At 37.3% G+C, this 25478-nt stretch overlaps 1 protein-coding gene across 3 annotated transcripts; it reads right to left on the bottom strand.

Annotated features, from left to right (window-relative positions):
- Nucleotides 1-4693: 4693 nt before the first annotated feature.
- Nucleotides 4694-16426, bottom strand: map1aa (microtubule-associated protein 1Aa). 3 transcript variants are annotated; one of them, XM_073835956.1, is made up of 4 exons: nt 9518-16426; nt 8533-8759; nt 8254-8427; nt 4694-5416 (listed from the first exon to the last, which is right to left on the bottom strand). In XM_073835956.1, exons 1-3 carry the CDS (start codon nt 16353-16355, stop codon nt 8272-8274), a joined length of 7221 nt encoding a protein of 2406 aa, XP_073692057.1. In that variant the 5' UTR covers nt 16356-16426; the 3' UTR covers nt 4694-5416; nt 8254-8271. The 3 variants fall into 3 exon arrangements, with proteins under 3 accessions (XP_073692057.1, XP_073692056.1, XP_073692055.1); XM_073835955.1 differs by having other exon boundaries at nt 8231-8427; nt 9518-16425; XM_073835954.1 differs by having other exon boundaries at nt 4694-8427; nt 9518-16425.
- Between the last annotated feature and the right edge of the window lie 9052 nt (nt 16427-25478).

Raw genomic sequence — 25478 nt, 5'->3', positions numbered from 1 at the left:
ATACGTAGTATATATATGTAGTTGTAATAGTGTTGGTTTTAAAAGATAAAAACCGCTAATATTTGAGGATTAATGTGGTTAGCGATCCGTACCTGCCTTGTTAACATATTTAAGGCTGAAGTTACCATGGTAAAAGTCCGTGTTTGCTATATAAACAACATCGTGGTCTTTTACCAAGTAATTCAGCCTTTATATATAACGTCAAATACAATTATTTCTATATGTGCGTGTGTTCTTACAGCTTGTATGTTAATCAAGTGCAATCACATCGTTAAGTTTGTTGTCTTTTTTAAATTAATTCCAAATAAGTAAAGATATTTTAAGATTAAGTGAAAATGAATCTTGATTAAGGTTTTTGATTCTTGAGCACCCCTCAATTATTAATATCTAAAAATGTATTTGTAGTATATTCAAATTGAAAAAAAAAATTAAAACATTTTTACACATTAAATCATATATTTTATGTATGTTGAGTTTTGTTATGTTTACAGAAATCAATTTAGACATTAATAATAAATTATAAACCAAGTTGTCCTTGAACAGTCTCCATTACAGTGGGAGTGCACCAGTTACATAAAGCAGAGTGAATGTATGGTTACTCTACTGATCTGGTGAGGAGAAAAAAAATATGCATCAAATTTTGTTCAATTTACATTTATTTGTATGGCACTTTTTAGTATACACATTGTTTCTAGCAGCTTTACAAATAAGAGCTCTGTTAACAGGCGTATCTGTTTTACTGTAATGTCCATATTGCAGAAATGTTCTGAAATTAAGCTATACAAATCATGCAGTTCAGTAACATCACGTAATCAGAAACAATGAACAGATTAAAAGCATGATGTGATCATGTTGATTACAGTGCAAGGGCAATTTATCAGTTTTGTATATTTATTTAGAGTCTGCTTCATCTGAAGTCCTCTCAAGGGTTGGCGTCATCTGTTCACAGGTGCTGGTCATCTGAAGTCTTCATAAAAAAACTGGATATAGTCAGCAGGAGCAATCTATAGATTACATTGACAAAATGTTATGTAATCATACTTAGGAGCTGGCATTGTTTTACTTCAGGTGGTTCTTGTTCTGAAAGCAGGATAGAGAAGGAGAATAACAGGAGAAATGGTTTTGTAGTTCTATAGTAGCTAAGACGTTTAAGTGTAAAAACAGTAATAACATACAGGTTTACGGTGATTACTGCTATAATACAGCAGTGGTATATATATATATATATAGCCTAGCATGATTCTGAAACGAAAATAGCTCGCCTATTTTAAAATTTTCATTCTCACTTAGGTCAATCAGCATTCATTGCAATAAATTCAGAACTATTAAGTAGCTCCCATCAGCAAAAATCCTGTTTAAAAGCCTTAATTACACAATGATGGATGAAACTGCACGGACATAATGCATAACATCCCGTAAATCTACTAATTAAGTGAGAAATAATGTAATAATAATCTGTTTTAATGCACAAGTTAAATTGATTAGCTGTGCTGATAGTATACAGTTTTGTTCTATAAATGTCTTACCGTTTAAAAGTTGATCACAGCGGTCTCTTCTGCTGCATCTCTACGGCGCTGATATTATTAGCGCGAACTTCCGGGAGCTATTGAGCGTCTCCACGATCCGCCATTGCTGTAAAAAAATGGTCCATTGGCGTCAACGGAGTTGTCGCAACTCTCTCTCTGTATGGCTCTGGCCGAGCCCAGAGCCATAGAGAGAGCCTAGCCTGTTGATACTCATCAGGATATTTCAGAATGATCATTAATGTTTTTTCTTTTTCAAACACCGAATGCAGTAAGCTACATAACTGTTGCTTTGTTGCTTTAGTAAAGCCCATTTCAGAATGCGCGCTGATTCTGGAAAATTACGGGAACGAGCGCTGTGTGAACCCGCTGACCCGACGTAATTGTACAGTAAACCCTCTATATAGCACGGCCTCTTGTACCTTATTGCTTACTTATTCTGTAGTGTGCAAGTGGACTTTCCATAATCATTTAAAAAAATGTTAATTTTCCTCACTAAAGTTTGGCATTTCCATATTTTCAATATTGATTTACTGTCGTTATAGGTGTACACTTGCATAAGCATCATTATCACTGACGGTTATTCATCCTCATACTCGTTGGCATGACAACAAGGTTCTTATCATTCATCACCTGGAGGGTTTTCATCCTGTAACCATCAAATGCCCCATGAAACAACTTCAACAAGACTTATCAAGACTTATCTTATTTACCCACATTTAATAATACATCTAAATTCAAGTCCTGCCTCCAAACATAATCCAAAGTGTATGTATTTCCATATGATTAGAATCAGTGAACAGTGGGGTATTGTTGGCATTGCTCGCTGCTGTGCCAAGCACTGCCTTCGGTTTCCTTCAACACAAGGCCATTGTTCATTTCCATGCTTTTTCTCTCAGAAACAGACAGGGAAGGGAAGAAATGATGGGTGTTAACAGATAATAGGCATGTGACCCAGACAGTGATGTCATCCTCATGTGAATTTAGCTCGCTGCCACCTGCCAGATCTCAACACTGGAATGCTGCTGTGATACACTGATCCTCCATTCTCTTAAACCTTTCATATAGGAATATAGGAAGCCCTTGTGTGAATGTGTTCATTCTAGAACATTGTTTTAATATTATTCACTGGATCAATTAGTCTTTTCAAGCTTAAAAACAAATATAGTGAATTCAATTTAATTTACATTTATTCAGTTGTGTAGAGACAATATTGAGTGTTTTATCTCCAACTGTATTGCAGGGGAGACACTGAAGGCAAAAACATTTTTTTTCATGCACCTGTCAAGTTTGAGATTTTGGGCTTTTTGGTTTTTCATAAAGTGTTTTTTCAGACTAGTGGAAAGAAAACGTCCAAAAGACACTGTTTAATGTTTCTTTTTGTAGCATTTTATCTATTTGTGCCAATAGATTTCATATTTTTAAAGGTTGTTTTCTCAAAATGAGTTTTTCATCCTACACTGAGCCTTAAATCTTCACTTTAGTAGCACGTACACACACTAAACTTTACATTTTTATTCCTGTCTATAACCTGAAGGTTTTTATAGAGGGATTTGTTCATATATATAATTTGCTTGATTATATACAACATTTAATTCCCCCCAAAATTGTGAAAATATATTGATTTCTGTCTGTTCTAAGTATTTTCTGAAAAATGAGATTCCCCAAATTCCCTCTGAACATTTGACTCTAATATGTCAAAAAATAATAAACAAGAAATTTGAAACTGACTTCATCCAGTGTTTAGATTTTTGTACTAGAAATCTATGCAACTTAGTGCATATTTCATTAAATAATGCATCATTTGCATATTTAAACCTAACATTTTAGAAAACTTTTAATACACAAAATGTTTGCAATTATTAATGTAATTAGTCGTCTAGGTAAGTAAGGTGATAACTATTAGTTATTTTTTTTCACCCTATTCACCTGCAACTTAAGATGTTACAGGGTTTTTATAGCTAACTAAAACTAAAAGAAGTAATAAAATAAATATTAAATGAAATAAAATATTTTTAAAAATTCTTAAGCTTATTTTATTTCAGCTGGTTGCTAAACAAACTTGGTCCAAAAAAAGAAAGAAAATTAAATAAATATTAAAAAAACAAAAGCTAATATAAATGACCCCCCCCCACACACACACACACACAAATACTTTAAAATTAAAACAAAAAAATAAAAATAAAAAATGAAAGATTGAAGATATTAATAATACCTCTAATCTCAATGATAAAATAAAACTGAAATGTACACTACCAGTCAAAATTTTTTGGAACAGTGAGATTTTTTAATATTTTTTTAAGGAAGTCCCTTTTGCTTATCAAGCCTGTATTTATTTGATTCAAAGTACAGGAAAAAACAGTAAAATTCTGAAATATATTTACCATTTAAAATAACTGTTTTGTATTTGAATATATTTTAAAATCTAATTTATTCCTGAATTTTTAAGATTATTACTTCAGTCACATGATCCATCAGAAATCATTCTGATATTCTGATTTGCTGCTCAAAAACATCATTAATATTATTATGTTGAAAACAGCTGAGTAGATTTTTTTCAGGTTTCTTTGATTAATAGAAATTTCAGAAGAACATAATTTATCTGAATAAATATATCTTTCTAAATAAAGTATTACTTTCTATAATTTCTCTTGAACGGTATCATGTATAATGTTACAAAAGGATTTTATTTCAGATAAATGCTGATCTTTGGATATTTCTATTGATCAAAGAATCCTAAAAAGGTACTCAACTGTTTTGAATATTGATAATAATAATAATAAATGTTCCTTGAACAGCAAATCATCATATTAGAATGATTTCTGAAGCATCACGTGGCAACTGAAGACTGGAGTAATAGTGCTGAAAATGTGATCACAGGAATAATTTACATTTTAAAATATATTCAAATAGAAAACATGTTAATTAAAAAAGTAAAAATATTTCACAAGAGTACTGTTTTTGGTGTACTTTGGATCGAATAAATGCAGGCTTGGTGACCAGAAGAGAGATCTTCAAAAAACGTTCAAAATCATACTGTCCAAAAACTTTTAACTGGTGGTGTAACAAACTACATAATAATCACTATAAACTGTATTCTCATGTTTTAGTTTCAATGGAGACATTTCATAATTCTTTGACAGCTGACTCAAGGAAAGGCAGAAACTGGCTGATGTTTCCATTAACATTTTATTAGTGATTATCAGGTTTACCTTTCTACAACATATTTGTAGACACTCATTTAGAGAGCTTAAAGAAAGATACAGAGTATTGCACATAAAAAAGAGAAATGAAAGCAAATGTCATGAAAATATGAAAAAATGAAAAATAAATCCAAGTACACAATTTTTTTTTTAACAACACTGCACGCTGGAAATGATAGCGCGGCCTGGTTATATGTGCCTTTCAGTACAGTTGAGACAATTATCATTTAAATATATGTTTAAAATAGTACTTTATTTAATATAACTATGAACTATTACATACAAGTTCAAACTTAAGGTCACATGCATTAAACAGCTAGGCTCAATGGAATGCTAGATTTCAAAGTTTCGATGCTATTGAGATGGCAAACTCAACATTGCAACTAAGGGATGTTTTGCACAGCACATCATGACTATTTTATTCTTCAATTTTTTTTTTGAAACATTTAGTTTTCATCTTCAAAAGAAATAAAAAAAGAAACAAAAGAAAAGAATCACACGGACACTTACAAATCTTGAATATAAAATGTGATCAGTGATCTAGTCACTTGATCTGGCAGTCTGCAGTCTGGTACTTGTATGTGTTTGTTAATTTCTGTGGTACTGCGAAGTCACATCTGGATTTCACCATGTCAGGCAGAACATCTCTGCAGCACAGCCAAATAACCAGTAGCTCAAAAGTTACAGCACCTTAAAAACATTAGAGGCAAGTATTAACTGGAAATCCTCATACACTGTTCCTCAGAGAAATAGAAAGGATTATGCTGAAGCATTTTCTGTCTTGTTGTAACTCTGCACATTTCTGCAAAGATGAAGGTCAACAATTGAATCTTATAGATTATTGAACAAGACTATTAAAATCATAATTGAAAAAACAGCTTTTAAATAATTCCATGAAAAGTGCGAAGGTTAGAGATTCAATTTCGGTTTAAAAGTAACTGAAAAAACGTCATTTTCACTTACAACCTTCCTTCTTTAATAAAGGAGTTAAGCCAAGCATCTAAAAGCATAGCAGTGCTCAAATGCATGTTCAACCTCATGGTAATATACATGCAATGCATACAGTACTTTTACAGAGTTTTTTATTCATCAGATAATGGTACAAGATCATCATCCCTCTCATTTTTGATCCTGAGCTTAAACCAGCACTATCATTAAAGGAGTAGTTCACTTTCAGAACAAAAATTTAGAGATAATGTACTCACCCTCTTGTCATCCAAGATGTTCATGTCTTTCTTTCTTCAGTCGTAAAGAAATGGTGTTTTTTGAGAAAAACATTTCAGGATTTCTCTCCAGATAATGGACTTCTACTGAGTTTGAACTTCCAAAATGTCGTTTAAATGCAGCTTCAAAGGGCTCTAAATGATCCCAGCCAAGGAAGAAAGGTCTCATCTAGCAAAGCGATCGGTTATTTTCTAAAAACATTTACAACTTATATAATTTTTAATCTCAAATGACTGGCATTTGAGGTTAAAAAATATATAAATTGTATTTTATTTTAGAAAATAACCCATCGTTTTGCTAGATAAGACCCTTCTTTCCTCTGCTGTGATCGTTTAGAGCCCTTTAAAGCTGCATTTTGGAAGTTCAAACTCAGGGGTACCATAGAAGTCCATTATATTGAGAGAAATCCTGAAATGCTCATCTTCCAGAGCTAGAAAAGACGGGCATTTGAGGTTAAAAAGTATATAAATTGTACTTTTTTTTTTTTTTTTTTTAGAAAATAACCCCTCATTTTGCTAGATAAGACCCTTTTCTCGGCTGTGATCGTTTAGAGCCCTTTAAAGCTGCATTTTGGAAGTTCAAACTCATGGGGCACCATAGAAGTCCATTATTGGAGAGAAATCCTGAAATGTTATACTTACGACTGAAGAAAGAAAGTCATGAACATCTTGGAAGGGGATGAGTACATTATCTGTAAATTTTTGTTCTGAAAGTGAAGTACTTCTTTAAATCAGTTACTTTTGTACAAAAAAAAACAAACAAACATCTGCCATTCTGGGTGTTTCATGACAGCATGTTTTCTAACTGTTACTGGTAATTCTTCTAATACCACGTCTTTCAATCAGTGGTGAAGAATTCATTTTTATACGGACTGTAAAGTAAGAGCTCTTGCAAATAATAGTTGAGATTAAGTTTTTCCCATATAAAAGCCACAATGTGCTTTGAACAAGTTGAAACACACTAGAACATTTTTGGAATAGGTTTAAGTGCAGTATCCATTGCTCACATCTTTCAACCCTATGCAAAGACATAGAAAAGTTTTCCATACATAGATTATTCATTAAACACCATGCATTTCTATTGCCGGAAACTTTGGCTTACATATGTATTCTCAGTCATCCGTTCTTTCCATTCCTTTACAGTAAGCAATTTTGTCTTATATACATTTTGTAACCAATAGAAATCAAGGGGAAATCATTGTAAGGTGCTAATGAATATAATGAATTTTCTTCAAAATTGGATAAAATCAGTAATAAAACATATATCGGAACTTCATAACCACTAAAAATAATCAAACTCTGTGAACATACACTTTATACATCATTTAATGAGAAAATAAGATTTGACTGCAGTACTTCCACTTAATCGGTGAACTTACCATCTAAACATATTCTTCATTCAGTTGTTTTTCAGCATCAGTTTACAAACAGAATTTTGAATATTATTTTGTTATGATTTTAATGTTGTCGTTGATCCCTTCATTCTACTATACAAATTCAAAGCATTAATCTGCAAAGTTAGGAATGTAAAGTAATTTGTGCACACATCTCCAGCTTATGTATTTGAATTCTTAATTGTTTACTAAATTGCTAATTCTGAAATACTAGCACCCAGGTATTTGTTAATCTCTCTGCTGAGGTATATAGCCTCAATTGCGATTCGCACAGTAGGTATCTGAATGTGTAATAACTTGATTAATAGATGATTATTTCATGTATAGTGAACTATAAAGGATGATGATGCAGGATTTGTAACTTAGGGCCTCAAAGCAACAATATCATTGAGAACAATACATTAACTAATCAGATGAAAACCAGTTTAGCTGCAGCATTAGGGAATTTCTGATGTTTCTGTTTGAAAGTAAGTGAAGAGGTATATTTGTGCTTTAGTTAAATCTCATTGTAAACAAGGCTATAGATTGACTTACTATTTGGTAACCCTGTTTAGTATAAAATTACAACTGGGAATGTAACCATAAAAACTAGGGTTTTCATCTAAGGGTTAAGAATTGTAGAGACCCATTTATGTATGTGCGTATGTATGTATTGTACAACGTAAAGGGAGAAGCCACCCTGAAAAATATATAGTGAAAGGCACGTCTTCCTTCTGTTCTCCTACACTGTAGTAACTTTCATCTCTAAGAAATAATAATTAACGTTTACACCATTTGACTGGGGTTTTTGGGCAATAGACAATGTGCTGTTTTAAACCATGGGAAGTTAAAAAGCAAAAGGTTAAGATATTCACACTGAGTAAACTACAATTAAGGCTGTAACGGACCATTTGAGAGTAAAGATGTGAACCTGGGAGCCATGTTGAATTTAGAACTCTATTTTGCAGGCTGGGAATGATTCGTCCTGCATCACAACTGTGCTGCTGCTGGCCAGGACCATGATGTTCAGCTCCTGTTGCTTCTCATGGGTCTGCTGATACCATTCGCGGGTCACTTCTGTGTCATGAGTAGGTATCAATGTCACCTACAAGTAGGAGAGAGTAAGACATCGACCGGATTATTTATGTGCATAGCATCTATAAAATTTCCATGAAATTACCACAGAGAGAGCAATTACTGAGTATTATACCTGTAGATTGGATCCCCACTGTGCCTTTCCCTCTAGCAAGGCATCTAGTACATTGCGGCTCGGTTCTCCATTGCTGGAGTCGTTTCCGCTCACTACATAATATGCAGAGCGAACACGTTTGAAAAACTCCTGGTCCACATTTTTAGCACTGCAGTGGTTGGGAATGTAGGCCAGATCCACATAGATAGGAGGACCAGGGGGCACAGATGCACTCAATTTTGCAGAACCTGTTAGAAAATTAAAATGAACAAAAACTTGCTGTCAGTGTGATGTTGGCAACAAAACAAAAGATTTTAAAAGATTCACTTTCAGAATTAAAATTTCCTGATAATTTGCGCACCCCCATGTCATCCAAGATGTTCATGTCTTTCTTTTTTCAGTCAAAAAGAAATTAAGGGTTTTGAGGAAAACATTCCAGGAATTTTCCCCATATAGTGCACTTCAATGGGAATTAGTGGGTTGAAGGTCTAAATTGTAGTTTCAGTGCAGCTTCATAGGGCTCCACACAATCCCAGCCTAGGAAAAAGTGTCTTATTTAGCGAAATGCGAAATACATTTTAACCACAAAAACACATCTTGCACTAGCTCAAGCTCAACCCATTACATAATCATATTAGAAAGGTCACGCACAATTAGTTCTTCGACTGTGTACTTCAGTTCAAAAAGGGAGGGTAGGGTGAAAAACATCACATTTTATTATATACATTTTTATTTTATTTTTTTTAGAAAATGACCAATCGTTGTACTAGATCAGACACATTGCTTGGCTGAGACCATGTAGAGCCCTTTTGAAGCTGCATTAAAACTGAAATTTGGACCTTCGATGGACCGTTAGACATAATTTTACTCAAAAACCTTTATTTCTGTTTGACTGAAAAAAGTAAGACATGAACATCTTGGATGACATGGAATTGAGTAAATTATCAGGAAATTGTTATTCTGGAAGTGAACTAATCCTTAAATATTCAAATATTTATGTTCATACCTGCACTGTTCTTATAGCCATTGACAAGGCCTTTCCCGGTGTTGTGGCTTGACCTTGACAGATCGTCTTCCATTTCCTTTTTCCTAAGAGAAGTGGTGTGAGTGGAGGGCTCCTTGGATGGGGACCTCTTCCGCCTGGCATCAGTCTTCCGAGCAGGAGATGAGGACTTTGTCTTACCTAATTTACGCAAACCCTTTGATTTGGAATCTTTCTTGATTGGTTTGTCAGTTAAGCTTGATAGAGCTTCAGGATCAACCATACATACATCAGGGCGAGGGGGACAAGGAGCAGGGTCCATCATTGGTGATGGGAAGGGATCGTGATTTTTATCAGGTGACCTAGATGAGTAATGCTTCCCTCCATAAGCTCCAGATGATTTATCTACAGGCAGGTAATCTGCATCCTCATCAGAGTCATTGTTTCCTTCTGCTGTGATTGATGGACACTCTTCCGTACCTGGTGGTACATCAGAATCTGACTGGGAATGCAGTGGCTCACTGATAGAGGTTGGAGGTGTGTCCTCGCCACTGGCACTAATCCCTGCAGCCATGGCTCCAGAGAAGTGTTGCGATTCGCTGTCCTCGCCATGATGACTGTGAGAGTGGTGACGGGGTTGTTTGTGAGATCTGGTCTTCCCTGAAGGTTGCTGTTGATCGGAACCTTGGCTTCTCTCTTCCTCATTTTCTTCATCGCTTGAAAGTTGACATAAGCTTGGGTTGATAAAAGATGGAGATGTGTCTCCTCTCCTCTGCTTGTACTCACAGGAGGAATAGCCTGGAGAAGCTGTGGATGGATGGGGACGGATACCAACATCTGAAGGATAGTCAGAGTCATCATGTCTGCTTGGATCATCTGTGTAATAGGAAGTTTGGAAAGGTTGGTCTGTGGATGAAAGAGAGAGAGGACGGGCTGGGTGCTCTGGCTCAGTCTCTTCTTCTTCTTCATACTCATCTTCATGACGATAATGAGGTGGGGATGCTCCTGGGCAGATGTCTCGTTGCTGCTGCATTTCCCATTCACTTGGGCTTCTAATTTTCTTCACGTCAAATTCTTGGCTTTGCATCGCTATTTTTGACACCTTGCCAGATCCTCCAAAAGCCTCTGGTGCACTCAGACTAACTTCTGCAGGTCCGTTTGTTGTATCTGGCTTGGAGGGCTCGGGGAAAGAGGATGTATGTGAGGTAAGCGCATCTGGGATAGTGGCTCCCAAGCCAGAAGATATGTCTTTTGTTAGTGTCTCACCCAAAGAAAATGTGGTATCTTTCTTGTCTGATTGAGCTGCAAGTGGAGATCTTTGGTACTGCAGTTTATCCTGTTCAGTTTCGTACATATAATCGTCCTCCTCTTCACTACTTTCTGTGTCCTCATAGTATTGTTTTTCAGGGCACTCAAATTGAAGTGTTGAAGACGCACCATACAGATCTTCAGGCATGGTGTCTTTCTGTGTGGTTGGAGGCATTGAGGTATAAGGTCCAGTTGCACCAAACTCATCTTGTAATCTTGAATCCTCATCCCACTCTGATTTGTAAAAGCACTGACTTTGTGGACCTTGATCTGAAATATTGCTTGTAGAGTAGGCAGGCTCTTTTTTATCACTTATACTAGTACCAGCAAGTGGAGGGAAAGGCTTGATCTCCTCAAAAGGTGATAATGGTGAGAATCTCGCAAGGCTAGGGGTGGATTCAGCTGTAGTGGTTGCGGTGGTCAGCTTTTCGGACACTTCTAAATATTCATCCTTAGCCTGTCCACCAGAACTAGAGAAGGGTGAGTCCATTACTGGTGAATGTTCATCTTTGAAAGATGAGTACTCAAATCCAGTACTGGCTGGAGTCTCTATCTCATCTCCAAACTGGCGGCTAGTGGACAGAGATGCTGAAGCTGATGAGGAATGACTGTAAGAAGAGGACGAGGAATATGCTGTGGCTGACATAGTTGTATAACTAAAGCCCAATGAAACAGGATCTCCTGTTTTTTTCTCTGCTCCATCTGGTGTTTTTTGCTTGTCGAACTCAAGATCTTTGCCGTCATAGTGAGTAGAGAATTTATCCTCAGCAGACTTTGTTGAAAAGGGTAAATATGACTTGACATTTTTATCATAATTTTCGACAAACTCATCTCTCTCCTCGCTTGAAGAATGTTCAAATCTAGATGAGCCTGTAATATGACTTTCAGTAGGAAAAGATGAGGCATCACCTTTAACAGTCTGCAATGAGTCCTTGGGGACCTCATGGCTTAGAGTGGATTCAAATGTTGTTGAACCTAAGGATTTCCCATAGGTGTCAGAGCCAAAGCTGTAGTCCTGTGCAATGGTGTCTTTCTTTTCATCCTGGAACTGAGTAGGTACACTGGTGATGTCACTACTTAGAAAGTGCTGGGCATCTTTCTCTTGTCTGTCTTTGGCACCTTTCTCTGTATCACTATCACTTACATGCTCCCCATACTCCTCATCCTCATCATCTTCATCTTCCTCGTCTTCTTCATCTTCATCCTCTCCATCAGCAAACATCTTCCTGTCTCCAGCCATGACTTCTTTTGTGCTATACATAGATTGGCCTATCACAGAACTCATACTTTTAGCACTGTAATCAGAGCTGAAGCTATCAGTTGCATAATGGCCTGACTGTGATGCACCACCCTCTGCCATTCCACTGAAATCTGGCTTTTCGAATTTAATTGAAAATGGGTCTCTCTCCGTTGAAACAGATGGGGTTTTCTCAGTTGTCTTTTCTTCAACTTCCTTTACTTTCTCAGAAAATGTTCCTTCAGGTGTATCCTTTACCGGTGGTGTCACATATATACTTTGTGTTTCGCTGTATAAAGCTGATGATGTTTCCTTTTCATCTGATGCTTTAAGGTCAGAAATCTTGCCAGTGGAAAAATCTAGGGAATCGTCCTTTTCTGTTTTCTTTGGAGTAATATCAGTATCATCAAAAGTGTGCTCCTTTGGCTGATTTGGAGAGTAGGAATCCACTGAACTTGATTTACTGTCGTACACATCAGAGTATGTAAAGCTTTTCCCAACATAGGGTGTATCTTGCCTAACCACCCTCTCGATTTCCCCTTTGAGGCTTTTCTCACACTCAGGGAAGGAATACAAGTTGAAGTGAACACTTTTATCGCTGTCTTTAGAAATCACTTTAGGGTCATCTATCTCTGAGAATGACACATCCTCTTTGCCTTGGCTTGGTGACATGGAATCTAACTTGCCCTGTGGTACATTTACGCTTGAGTAAGTACCATCTTCAGTTTCACTTTCATCTTCCTCTCCTGAGCTAAGCATCTGGGATTTGTACTCGTGGCCCAAGTAGGGCACATTTTGTGGTTTATCCTCCTTATCCACAGATTCTTTTTCTTTCTCAAACAGCTTCTCCTCTTTTAGGGGTGATGTCTCTTCAGAGAATTCTTCATCGAGGAAAGTGCACTCCCTCTCCTCTTTGTATTTAGTTTTACTACACACTTTATAGCTTTCTTTTTCATAATAATCCTCTTTCTCTTCCTCTTCATCCTCTTCTGAGTCATATATTGCTGTTTTAGTGCTGGAGAATTCCTTTCCAAAAGGATCCACTTCATCATCAATTATTTTCACAGACTTTTTGTCAGCAGGAGCCTCTTGGGCCAAACACCTCTGAGAATCAAACGTCTCCTTATCTAGTTTTTCCTCTTTGTCCATAATCAGTGGCTTTTGTGGCCTCTCCTCAGTGGGAGAGTAGCTACTGCTGGTCGGTCCCGATTGTGTAGGTGAGGCAAACCTCACAGTGCTGTCATCTGGGCTGAGGCATCTTTCTTCACTCTCTGAAATAATACTCGTCTCTGAGGCGCAAGGCAAATTTTGTGAGAAGGACAAACTTTTCTCTGAGGCGCCCAATTTAGATTCATCCTTAGAGAGTGAGATTTCCTTTTCATCTTTTTCTTGTGTGCCAACATATATCATCTGAGGAGAAATAGGTGCTGTTGATGAGGGAAATTTATCAGAAGCTTGTTCGGTGTCTTCGAGCATGGCAGCAGATGCATAACCCTCATGGAGCTTCCCAAGTGGCATATCAACATTCGGTGTCTGATCCTCATCCTCTTCCTCATCCTCTTCATCCTCATAATTTGCAGGAACAGCTGCCTTTACTGTAGCTTCTGTTTCTACCACAATGGGTTGATATTCTTCTGAAGGAGGTGATTTAAAACACTTATCCTCCTCTAAGGAAGATGTTGGAGAAATAGTTCCAGCAGAGTGGAGGTACTCCTTTCCTTGAGTGGCGTCTGTCTGTACGGATGATGGTATGCTATTTACAGTATCTAAGAGTAAAGAGCTTTTTCCTGCATCTTCAGTCGGTGGTGCTGTCACAGATGCTATAGACTGATCTTCAGTAACAGATGTTGCAAAAGATGACAATTTGTCATATTCAGTGATGGAGGTGGCTGATGATATATGCTCTTCTTCTGCCAATGGAGCTGCAATTATATTGGTTGCGTAAGCTGATAGGACTGGCTCCTGGTCTACTGCGAAACCTTTTGATGATAACTCTGAAGCAACAGATATGGTTGGTGGTTTCATTCCATGGATGGTGTCAAAAGTCCCTGGTTCATCAGGAACTGAGATGTCATAAGAGCCGACATCATACTGAAGATGAGGGATTCGCTCCTCTGTTTCCTCATTAATCTCCTCATCAGAAATGGTCTGCTCTGTCTCAGAGTAACCTGGAATGGTCTCATCTTGGATGAAAGAAACATGCTCTGCAGCACCCAGAGGTTTGGCAGATTTAACGTCACTTTGTTTTGTCTCCCAGTCCTTTCTAAGTTTTTCTTTCTTAGCCTCGTCAGATTTGTACTTGAGTTCATCCTCATGTACTAAATCCTCTGCCTCCTCTAGCTCTGCTTTCTCAATCACATCCTCCTCTTCTTCACTGTCACTCTTTCTGGGTTTCAGCTCAAACTCTTTCTCTTCTTCTTTTGCCTTCTCTTGCCATTGTTTATTTTCACCCATCTCCAAAACGTCAGATGTTTTAGCACTTTTCTGTTTCGTTGTATAGTCATCCTCTATGTCATCTTCTGTAGCTGCACCTTCATCCTCAAATCTATCAGTGGTTTTAGAGGGGGATTTAATTTCATTTACTCCATATGGTACTCTTTCCTCATGAGGGGACTCTGTCTCAACATCAGTTGTAGTTATTCCCTCATCAGGAGATTCAATGTGAGGGACAACACTGTCCGCCACAGGTGGAAAATTTGGGAGCACTTTGCTCTCTGTGGGCTTGGAAAGCTCCTCCTCCAGTCGCAAGGCTTCAAAATCCTTGGTAAGATCTTCTGGAGAGGAGACTAATGACCTCTCACTCTCCCGTTTTTCTATTGAAGCTTGCTTAGCAGCTGGCCTGTTTTCTTGCTCTTTTGCAGCTTTAGTTTTTTCTGTTTTAGGCTTCACTTGAACCTTTGCTTTGTTCAGTGTCTTCCGGACTTCAGGGGTGAAGGGCTTTAAGTCAGGTTTTGTGATTTTTCTAAACTCTGGCTTAGTTTTTTCTTTTTCTTTTTTCTTTTCCTCCTTACCTTTGAGTTCTTTTTTAATGTCCTCTTTTTTTACATCTACCTTTTCTTTCTTTGTGTCTTTCTTTTCCTGATCTTTCTTTTCCTCCATCTTAGACACTTTCTCCTTGGTAAGTTTTTTTGGAGATTTTTCTCTCAGCAGCTTTTTTTTCTCTTGCTTAAGTGAATCGGGTGATGCTGTCTTGGGTTTGAGTGGTTTGGGAGTTTTAACAGTCTCTTTTATTTTCTTTTCTTTCTTTTCAACTTTATTCTCTTTTACAGAGTCACTCTTTGACTCAATGTCTTCGTTGGCCTCTTTCTTGCTTGCTTTCGTGGTGGAAGACATTTTCGGGGACGATTTAAGACTTTCTTTGCTGTCGGTTCTCAGCTTCATTTTAGTTTGTTTAATCAGTGGAGGTGGAGCTCCAGATGACATGTCCTTTTGAGTGGCTACTGGATATCGCAAGAAATCGAGATGCCTCAGCTTTTCCAGCCCCTCGAATATTTTGTTTTGTGGGGCATTTCCCGGAAACAGCACTCTGACTATCTTTTCAGTTGGATTGGCAGGTACCCACACAACCAGAGCTGTCACTGATGTGAGGTAAGGAACTGAAATCTCACCCTCTTTGCCATTGGCCAGGACAATGCCAGTCTTAGCTTTACTGTTACCAGCCCACTTCTGCATGAAGAATTGCATTTCCTTACTGTCCTTGAGAGGATTTAGGATATACATGTCTAGTTTCCCAACACCCAACTTGTGAAAGAGTGTTAAAGGCTCAATTGTGTTGCTCATAACTCTGTATAGAGGCTCAGGTTTGATGCCCAGTTTGTGAAGATACTGCAACGTGAGAGAGGCCTCCTCAATGCTCCTCTTTGCTTTCAGCGTGGATTCAGGCGCCTTCAGCTTGTCTGGAACATTAAAGAACACAACACCAAGTTCTGGCGAGATCAGGTTTTTCATCCAGTCTCCATAAGTATTTGAACCACGTTTTTTCTCTTCCTCCTGCTCTGCAATTTTTCTATGTAACAGTCCATTTATACCAGCGAGGTTATCTGCTCCTATGTGGGTAAGGAGAACAGAATCAATCCTATCCAAATGTCTGACCAGCTTCCAGAAGCAAGATTTTCGGTCTGATCCACCATCGATTAAAATGTTAAAACCATTGACTGCAAACAGAGCAGAGTCGCCCCGTCCTCCAGGAAAGATATAGCAGCATGGCTTAGACAACTTGAGGAACCCTCCTGAGGTTGGTGGTTCCAGGAGCTCAAACGGAGAGGGAACATCCACTGTCTCAGAGACATAATCTGTAAACTCGCTCACACCTTCCATCTCAGGCAGCACAGGCTCTGGGTTCAGTCTGTACTTCAGTATGCTCTGCTCCTGTACGTACCCTAGGGAGCTCCAGCCCCCTTCTCCTTTACAGGACACAGTCAAACAGGCTTGCTGACCTGCAGATGGCTGATTTAAGAGCGCTTTAATCTACAAAGAAAAACAAGAAAATTTAAGTTTCTTAAAATTCAAATTAAAAAATCTGTATGATGTGAAGTATTATGGTACCTATATTAGTGCAGTGGCCACTTACCCTACGACTTGAGAGAATGTCACTGAAATTTTTCCAACCAAACACTCCACTTTGCAGGATAATGTCACCACCCTGTTCAGTGCTTTGCCCACTTAGGACCAATAACTTATGTCCTGCTGAGTCACAGAGAAGGGTTCTGAACTAGAAAAGAAAGAGAATGCACTTACTGTTATATTTGACAGTAAAACATTAATTGAATATCTTAGATGATTTTATGGTTGCATGCAAATAAAAAAATTGGAATATATTTATAATTACCTCTATAGCAATATTCTCCTCAGAAGGATTCACCAACACAACAGTCTCAAGAACATCACTCTTGTATTGCAAAAGTCTCTGTCCTAAAAAAAACAGGAGTTAAAAAACACTAAATGCTTAAAATGCACTAAAATGATGGGAAAATCTGCATATTTATTGACAATATAATTTATTTCAAAGATTTTGTACAGAGCAAAAAATCTGAGATTAAAGCTTGCACCCTACTGGGATGATGCAATCACTGCCTTCATGCATTTCATTACTGTTTATTCACTATTCTTTGTCTCTTCCTGCTGCCGTGCAAGAATACACTAATCCCGTGAAAGCCGTCTTCTCAATTCCATGCAATCAAAACAATATTGCAAAGCTCGTGCAAGCAAATCTATTGGCTGTTGCTATGGGGACAGTGAGCTGGCGATTGCCGCCAGCCGCGTTACACTGACCCAGTCTTGGTGCTGCGCGACGCATTGCAGCATTTCTGAAAGGGTGAAAAAATCCTCTCTCTAGCTGAAAATGTAAATCCAGCATTGCACAGTTGAAACATACATACAAGTTTATGACCCGTGCATTATTAGGCTATAATAAGCATAAACCTCTCATTGGCTGTTCAAACGTCACTGCTTTTGATCTTTCTATAGGATATTTATAGGGTCATTTTCACAGCAGTGAGAAAGAAACAAGGGCGTTCTGACTTAAATAGCACACTGATGATTTGACTTGGCTTCTCACACACTCTCAGTAGCATAATGTACAGAACATGATGAACGTGATGAGCATGAATAAAGCTATCATAAATTTACATTTTAAAGCATTGCATGTCTGGACAAACTAACATGTAACCAGTCTGATTTTAGATATATGCAAAAAACCTGAACAAAACAGTGTGGATCAGATAGCTTGAAATGAACAAAAAATATGACTAGCAGTAACAGTGGACTACAAATAGTCCTAACCCAGTTTACCCATCAGATTCTTTTAACAGCATCATTTCGCGTTGAATGTTTATTTGAAAGCGGAAACCTTTTAGGGGATTGTAGCTTGTTATATTTAACTCCAAATAATTCTGTCCCTTTATATGCTAGGTTAAGTTTTGACCTTCTAGACATTTGACATCATTAAGACATCTTTTCCTACACAGCAAACAAGATGCACTGGGACAGCTGTCAACATGACCTTCAGATGTGCTTTCACTTTGAGACAGAGAACAGATAAGGTTATGAGCAGCTAAATCAGGCTCCATGGTCTCCTGTGACATTGAGCATACACACGCCTTCACCTTACTATCACTCTAAAATAAAAAATGCATTTGTAAATTCTACTGTAAATTCGTATCAGATAAAATAATTTGCGGAAGAGCTTTGTGCTTTTATACAAAAATGATTCAAATGATTTTTCTTAGATGCATGGATTAAAGTTTATTACTAATGGTGCAATATTAGATGCCACAGACAAAAATGTCCATATTTTCATATCCATAGTCATTTGCAATGTATGTACTGTAGCACTAGGACCCAGCTACTGATGATTGTGCATCTGAAAACATGCTGAAGCAGTCTACCGATGACATTAAACTCCTCCTTCTTAGTCATTTTGTTATGCTGCAAATAGTTATTTAGCACTTAACAGTTAACCAGCCTGGGTTGTTCTGTGAGTTATCAGCTTTCACTAAATAAGAATAGAGTTCATCCAATAATAATCAGTCAAATAGAGTAGAATAATCAGGTCACCCCACTGAACATATGCTCTGCTTTGCTTATTATGAGCTGGATGATATGAAAAAATGTGCTGTTTTAGGACTAGAAAATACAGTTAAACCAAAAACTATTCAGACACCAGACCAGATATGATTTTTGATATTTTTTTACTTGTGGGTGCAGGACACTATAGTTTATTTATGTAAGTGAGGACAGCAAAACAAAGTAAACTGTGATATATTATACCCAAAAATTAAAAAAATTTTTTTTTTTAATTATACAGTTTTGTTACATATCTTTCTATCATAGTTATCTGACATTATCAAGATGTATTTGTTCTGACACAGTTTAACTCTTGAGTTCTTGTCATATTTTATTACCATTTTCTAAACTATAGCAAATAAACTGTGATAATGTGTCATTAAGAAATGTTAAAGGTAAATTTTGGTTTGACTGTATATAATTAACATGAAAAAAATATCAAATATCATTTCAGAGCAACGTACGTATGTCCATATGTGATTTATATGCACTTGAATTATGTACACACTAACAGTAATATTTAGCAGCTTAGCAGATGGTTTCTAAAATTAGCTAATTCAGTATCACTCAACTGAGAATGTAAAACACTGACAAATGGGGTCAGATGTATTTTACACTTTCTAAAACTAATGTCGTAAAAGTCAATCTTAGATTTGACAGAAATCCAGATGCAAACTCTGCATTTTAAGCTTCGGATTTAATGATAAACACAAGTGATCCAGACGACTGACACGCTTTCAGTAGAAAGAAATTAGTGAGACCGACTGACTTCCTCACAAGCTTAAACAGTTTAAAGTCTTACTTAATATTTGCTTTTGAACTCACTTTGCCTCCGAATTCTTTATTCCAGCTAATTTTGGAACAGCGGCACATGCCTTTGTGTAAACGATTAATATTTCAAAGTAGATATGGCCACATGAGCGACATCTGAGGTCTAATTTAGCTTGGCCACCAGATAAAACTTGATCCTGACAGCTGAAACTATTTGCAATTCTGGATCTTCACTCATCAGGAAGATGAAGTGCAAATGTGATTGTCTCACGGCTGAATTTTTCAACACATCATTATCACTAAAGTTTAAACAGTTTCAGCTGTGCTTGAACACAACAGGAATAATCACTAGATTTTTCTGTGAAAGAAGTATTACATTTGTTGAGCCAGCGTTATTTCATTTTAGCCTCGTCCTTGATCACTGTTCAGCTGCCTCTGAATCACACTGTGTGTGATACGAAGAGACAGGGAGACAGAGAGGAGGTGTGTAACACTTTTTAAACAGTTATCTAGGGATGGTGATTCAATAAGCAGCTGTAATCTTATTAAAGCCACCTAATCGTATCCACAGCAGTGAAATTCTGACCACTACAGGTGTCCAATCCGTGCCTTTGAAACCACAGCAACAAGTTCACGTCACTCAAATTACTTGTTAACAAGCAGGGGAGATAAAGAAAGCAAAGAAAGACAAGTGCTGAGCCCTCATTCATATGTATGTGCTCTTGCGGTGTAATGGAGGCCATTATGCTGTAAACAGCTGGAGCCAATGAATGAGGAACATGAGTTGAGTTTATACAAATGGCTCATTTAAATGCAATAAATGAAGGATAAATTGTACAAGGCACAGAGGGCCACTGGCCCTAAAGTGCCCATTTTGGACATTATTTGTTACATGCAGATAATCTGAAAGCTTCAAGGGACCATTTAAAATGATAAAGAAATAATTTGCATCCATAATCGCTTTTGAGGATTAATGACCAGGGACAATAACATTGCTTGTGCTTTTGGTCCTGCTTTGCTCTTTAAACAAAATAGATTACACAGGTGTAAATGGGTTTGTCAGTTGGAACTGAGACAGGGTGGTGCTGAAGCAAAGTCCCTCTCGCCTCCCATCAATAACGCTGACCTCAGCAAATAGTAGCAGATATATTTCAATCACTGCCATTCTAAACACAAGTAGCAATTAATAGCCTCAGCTCAGCTGAAATGTTATGAACATAAAATAAAAAAGATGAATACTGAAGGCAACATTTGCATAATCCTCTCACATGACAAATATCTGACAGTGCAACCAAAAATGAATATTCTGTCATCTTCTTGTTCCAAGCTGTTATGACTAGTTTTTGTCTGTGAAACAGGAAAGATTACGTTTTCCACAGAGATGATTTGTTCTATTCAGTGACATTCTGTGACATATCTCTTTACGTTTTTCAAAGTCATTCGCTTTTTAAAAGTACATCATGAGTGAATTTTCATGGACTATCCCTTTAAGACGCAATTATTTACTACGTACGTTACAATAGCACAGTACATCACCCTGTTTCTGTTTCTGTTTCTGTTTCACAGAGATATCTAATTAACTAATCTGCGAGATGTATGTCTGTCCTGTGGAATCTGCGCACATTTTTTTTCACCTCACACGGTGACGCGTACTCGTGCGCGCGCGCTACGTTCACAGGTTCCTCGGATGCCCTGCTTCATCCAATAATAATCAGAAACACAGTTAAGATCTGGGTCAGGGTAAAATAATAACGCGTTTCCAACCAACTAAGCAGCGTTTTCTGGCAATCATTCGGTTAATCAAAAACGTTAGATTTGTGATCAAAAATGCAGTGGCTCATAAAAATCAATTGAAGATTAAAAATAGAAAACAAAATATAACAAAAGTCAGTAAACAAGACATAAATGCACTATTTTTCTCGTATTTCTAATCCAGAATTCACTCGTTTATGTTGTCGAAGATGTTTCCCTATTGACATAATCTTCGCATCTTTGATTCCTTGTACAGTGCGAGCATACAACCTTACATGCATTCGCTATCATTGATGGCATAATCATACATGCTTTAAAACGGCTTGTTTTTGTGACCTTTAGATAAATAAACCTGCAGACAAATCCGTGAACAAACCAGAATAGCTACAGACCGTGTGAGAGAAAGGCTGATACGATCCCAGATTAGCAATGTTGTACCTTTCATGAATGAACAACCTCGATCTGAGAGAAAGATATTTGAACCATATGCCAATAATCAAACATTTGAAGAATTAAATGACAGATTAGACCTACCGTTGCTGATGCTGAGCTGTGCGTATCGTGCGTCGGGAACGCGCACACAGACACGCGAGTGCGCGAGAGGGAGTGGCCTGTGAGCCTGTATTCACATATATACTACGAATAAGGATGACGCTTAAAGAATGAGAAATATGCTATGTGATAGCATTTTAGCCTACATTTCTGTGTCAGTTATTTCTGCATTGAATATATATGTAATTTGTGAACAAGATGGAGGGCAAACACGTGGCCAAATTTGCTAGTAACAGGTATAAAATGGGGTTTGTCTCAGTTTGAGAAAGCATTTCAACGTGTTACACTTGTATTAACCCTAGTTTTACATCCAATGTACTAATACTTCGTTTTTTTTATTATTCATAAATATTTTATACCACAAAATACATTGGTCAGTTTAGTACAAACACATTCAAGTATAATTTGAGTACCCTGAAAAGCATTACAATGCTTTTTCTTTCTTTCTTTCTTTCTTTCTTTCTTTCTTTCTTTCTTTCTTTTAATCTTCAAGCAACACAAAAAGGTAAGAGAGCACTACTGTCAGCACTTTCAATTCAATTAAAAATTTCGATACCAGATCATATTTGTAGTAAAAATGTTACTTAGACATATGTTAGCATCCAATGTCCAATTTTATGATTTCATCATAAAATTATTTAAATATACAACTATCATAGGTTTGATACCCCTTCAATAGAAACTAAAGCTTAAAGTATACTTTGCAGGCGTAAACGTACAGTCAACATAGCCTTTTAAAATATAGAGTGTTTTCACGACGCGTCATCAATCGTCCATATTGGCGGCACTGATAATAATCTAAACAATGAGACTGAACTGATTAATTTAGCTGATTATTGCTGCTGAAAATGGTCAATTATTGTCATGTTTTGGGCTGTACTAATCAGTCGGCCCGAGAAAAATATTTGGAGTACTATAGACTGCCAAAAGTTATAACATAGCAAGGAAAATAGTGCAAAAGGAACAAAAGGCCAAACTGAACCAGGATTTCCATAGCAAGAATCTTGACAACATTTGTGTTTGTTCTTAACATTTCCGGTCAGGTAGGGGAAATGTCAGGCTAATATCTTAATGAATACTGCTCGTACGTATCTTTACCACACTGTAGAAACTATCAATAATACCAGATCATAATAATATTGTATTCTGAACTTTTAGTCAACCTGAAGATTACAAAACACAGGCCAAATATCTGACTGTCTGACTGGAGTTTACAGAGTTTTTCTTATTATCTAATAAATTACTTTTTCAAAAAAACAAAAACAAAACAAAAAAGCACTGTAACAATATAACAGCTCAATTTGAACATAACCAATTCTATATTTTTCAGTCTCACTAGGTGCTGTAAAGAATGACAAGGATGGGCCATTTAGCAGTTTACATACAGCTGATCCCAGACTGACAGCTGCAGGGCAAGACTGCCAAAATCTGACCCATTAACTGCACTCCATCAGCATTCTCTCGCAGACAGTCTGCCCGACTCTTACCACCTATTTGACAGTGAGCCGAAGCAGAATTGTGTTTACAGTAAGAGGGTGAGTATGCAGTCAGATCCGGAGATTAAAACTAACAAAACAAAGAAGAATGTTTACACTACATTAAAAACAAAACCAAAATTAGATATGAGGAAAATGATGATTTATCTCTTCCACTGGAAAAATGGTTTTAATTGAGGGAGTGTGTTTTTAATACCCAGAGGTGATGAACGCATCTCACTGCTACAGAGACGGTTTGCATTTGTTAAATCAAATTTAAATTGATGCTATTACAAGATTATAAATAGACACATCCAGACATATCCTAAGCAACTGTTCAAAGCAGCAGTCTGGCTGCCGCGCCCTTACAGCTAGACAGCCTGTATCCATCTCTTGAATTATCTCAGTTATTTTATCCTTTCAATACAGTCCCATGATAACAGCTTATGCATTAGCACATTACCGCAGATTTAAAGCCTCTGCTAGAGATCTTTGTAAGTGTAAAAAGTAGAAACGTCCTTCTGCAAGTACTTCAGATATCTTCCTATAATCAAAATTCTTTACAGGCACTATTTTTATCTAGACCCTAACAGTAGGGAATGGTCGGTTTTGCTTACTACATCAATAACCCCCCGTCTTTCCCAAGACTTTTGCTCCAGAGTATGGGCGTGGGCTCAGGTTTCATGGTGGTGTGTGTGGTGCAAGATCCAGCCCTGCAATCAATGCCACCATCAAGCAGACCGGAGTCGCCTGAGCAGCATGCTGACGCGCAGTGTTCATGTGCAGACTGCAGGGGTATAAAAGAGCACAATCAATAGCCCATCCTGAATTATTAATCAACGCTAGAAAACACACCGGACCCTTGTAAAAGCCCTCTCTGCTTCGGCTCCATAAGTGAAGAGATTTATAGTCTTATATGGTATAATGTCTCAGACAAGATTTGCATTTCCTGTGCTAACGTTAAGGTGAGATAATCACAAATCAACACTTCACTTAACAGCTCAACTTTCAGTGCTGTCTGTGAAAATCAGCTGCAGTTTTGTAGATCTCCAAGATTAGATTTTGCAGTAACAAATATGTTACTTAGATAAATGTTTTAACATCAAATGTCCAATTTCAGGATTTCATAATAAAACCGCTTGGGTGGTACCGCTTCAGTAGAAACGCAAAAGTAGTAAAGCGCAAAGTATAGAGTTTTTGTATGCATACACTATAGTGTATGCGTACAGTCGACATAGCCTTTCGAAGTAGTGTTTTCTCAAAGTGTCATCAATTGGACATATTGGTGGCACTGAACGTAAACAGTGCTGTTAAACCAAAAAAGAACTTGCATATTTTGCTGATTATTTCTGCTGAAAATGGTCAATTATAGTTAAGTTTTGAGCTGAACTAATTGGTCAGACCAGGAAAAACATTTGTAGTACTACAGACCGCCAATAGTTAAAACAAATCAAAAACAAGAGTGCCAAAAACTGTCTGAGGAACAAAAGGCATTTGTGGTTGGCCAACTGATTTCCTGGACAAGAATCTTGATAACAATTGTGTTTGTTCATACCATTTCTGGTCAGGGAGATAAAAAATTATGCTACTATCTTAATTAATGCTGCTCATACGTATCTTTACCACCTATTAACTTTAGTTTGTCAAAATATTGTACCCTTTCCTGCTTACTAAGTCCTTCTCTGTATGATTTAGCAGCTTCCACACATTTTTTCCATGGTTTAGACAGCATAAATTAGAGGAACAATGTATTCAGTAGTATATTAAACTAATCATGCTGCAATCCATGCAGTCCATGCTGCCGTTTACATCCGAGTATCTCCAATATGGCCATACATCCGGGTAACTGGTGTGACGTTATGTGACGTAAGTGCAAACCCTCTATCCACCTTTTTTTCAATGTGGAAGTAAGCTGTTTTCTGGTAATGTGTGAGACTTCCAGTTCATAAGCCGCCGTAGGGAAGTAACGAGATGAGTAAGTGCAGTAAACTGTTTGGACTACAAACCATTGTGTTCATATTTAAGATAATGCTTTAAAATAATATGGTAAGACACACAAGTCTAAAATATCAAGCAGCAAAACAAGCTGTTATAAAGATAAAATAGCTGGACACAGATGAGACCAGAAGCCAGACCATAAAATGTACAAATGGCCACGCCCACTCTTACGGGAAAATTAAGATGGATACTCCATTTGATGTTGTGTGCTAACACTTGCGATCTAGAAAGCATCATCCATGTCCAGTGTCTATTTTCTTGTTGTTGTTCCATCTTTTATGTTTCATTTTTTACTGCCAAACACGTCCTGAGAAAGTGTTGCCACCTT

The sequence above is a fragment of the Garra rufa genome, chromosome 3 (assembly GCF_049309525.1).
Source record: "Garra rufa chromosome 3, GarRuf1.0, whole genome shotgun sequence".
Taxonomy (NCBI): Eukaryota; Metazoa; Chordata; class Actinopteri; order Cypriniformes; family Cyprinidae; genus Garra; species Garra rufa.
The sequence above is the reverse complement of the archived record's forward strand: the minus strand, read 5'-3'. Positions and strand labels throughout refer to the sequence as shown.

Bases quoted from the DNA above. Each gene is read 5' to 3' on its own strand.
- map1aa (XM_073835956.1), bottom strand. From the start codon at position 16,355: ATGGAAGGTGTGAGCGAGTTTACAGATTATGTCTCTGAGACAGTGGAT. The intron at 8,760-9,517 runs GTATGAACATAA...ATTTTCTAACAG, and splicing joins TGGCTATAAGAACAGTGCAG to GTTCTGCAAAATTGAGTGCA. The intron at 8,428-8,532 runs GTATAATACTCA...TCCTACTTGTAG, and splicing joins AGTGGGGATCCAATCTACAG to GTGACATTGATACCTACTCA.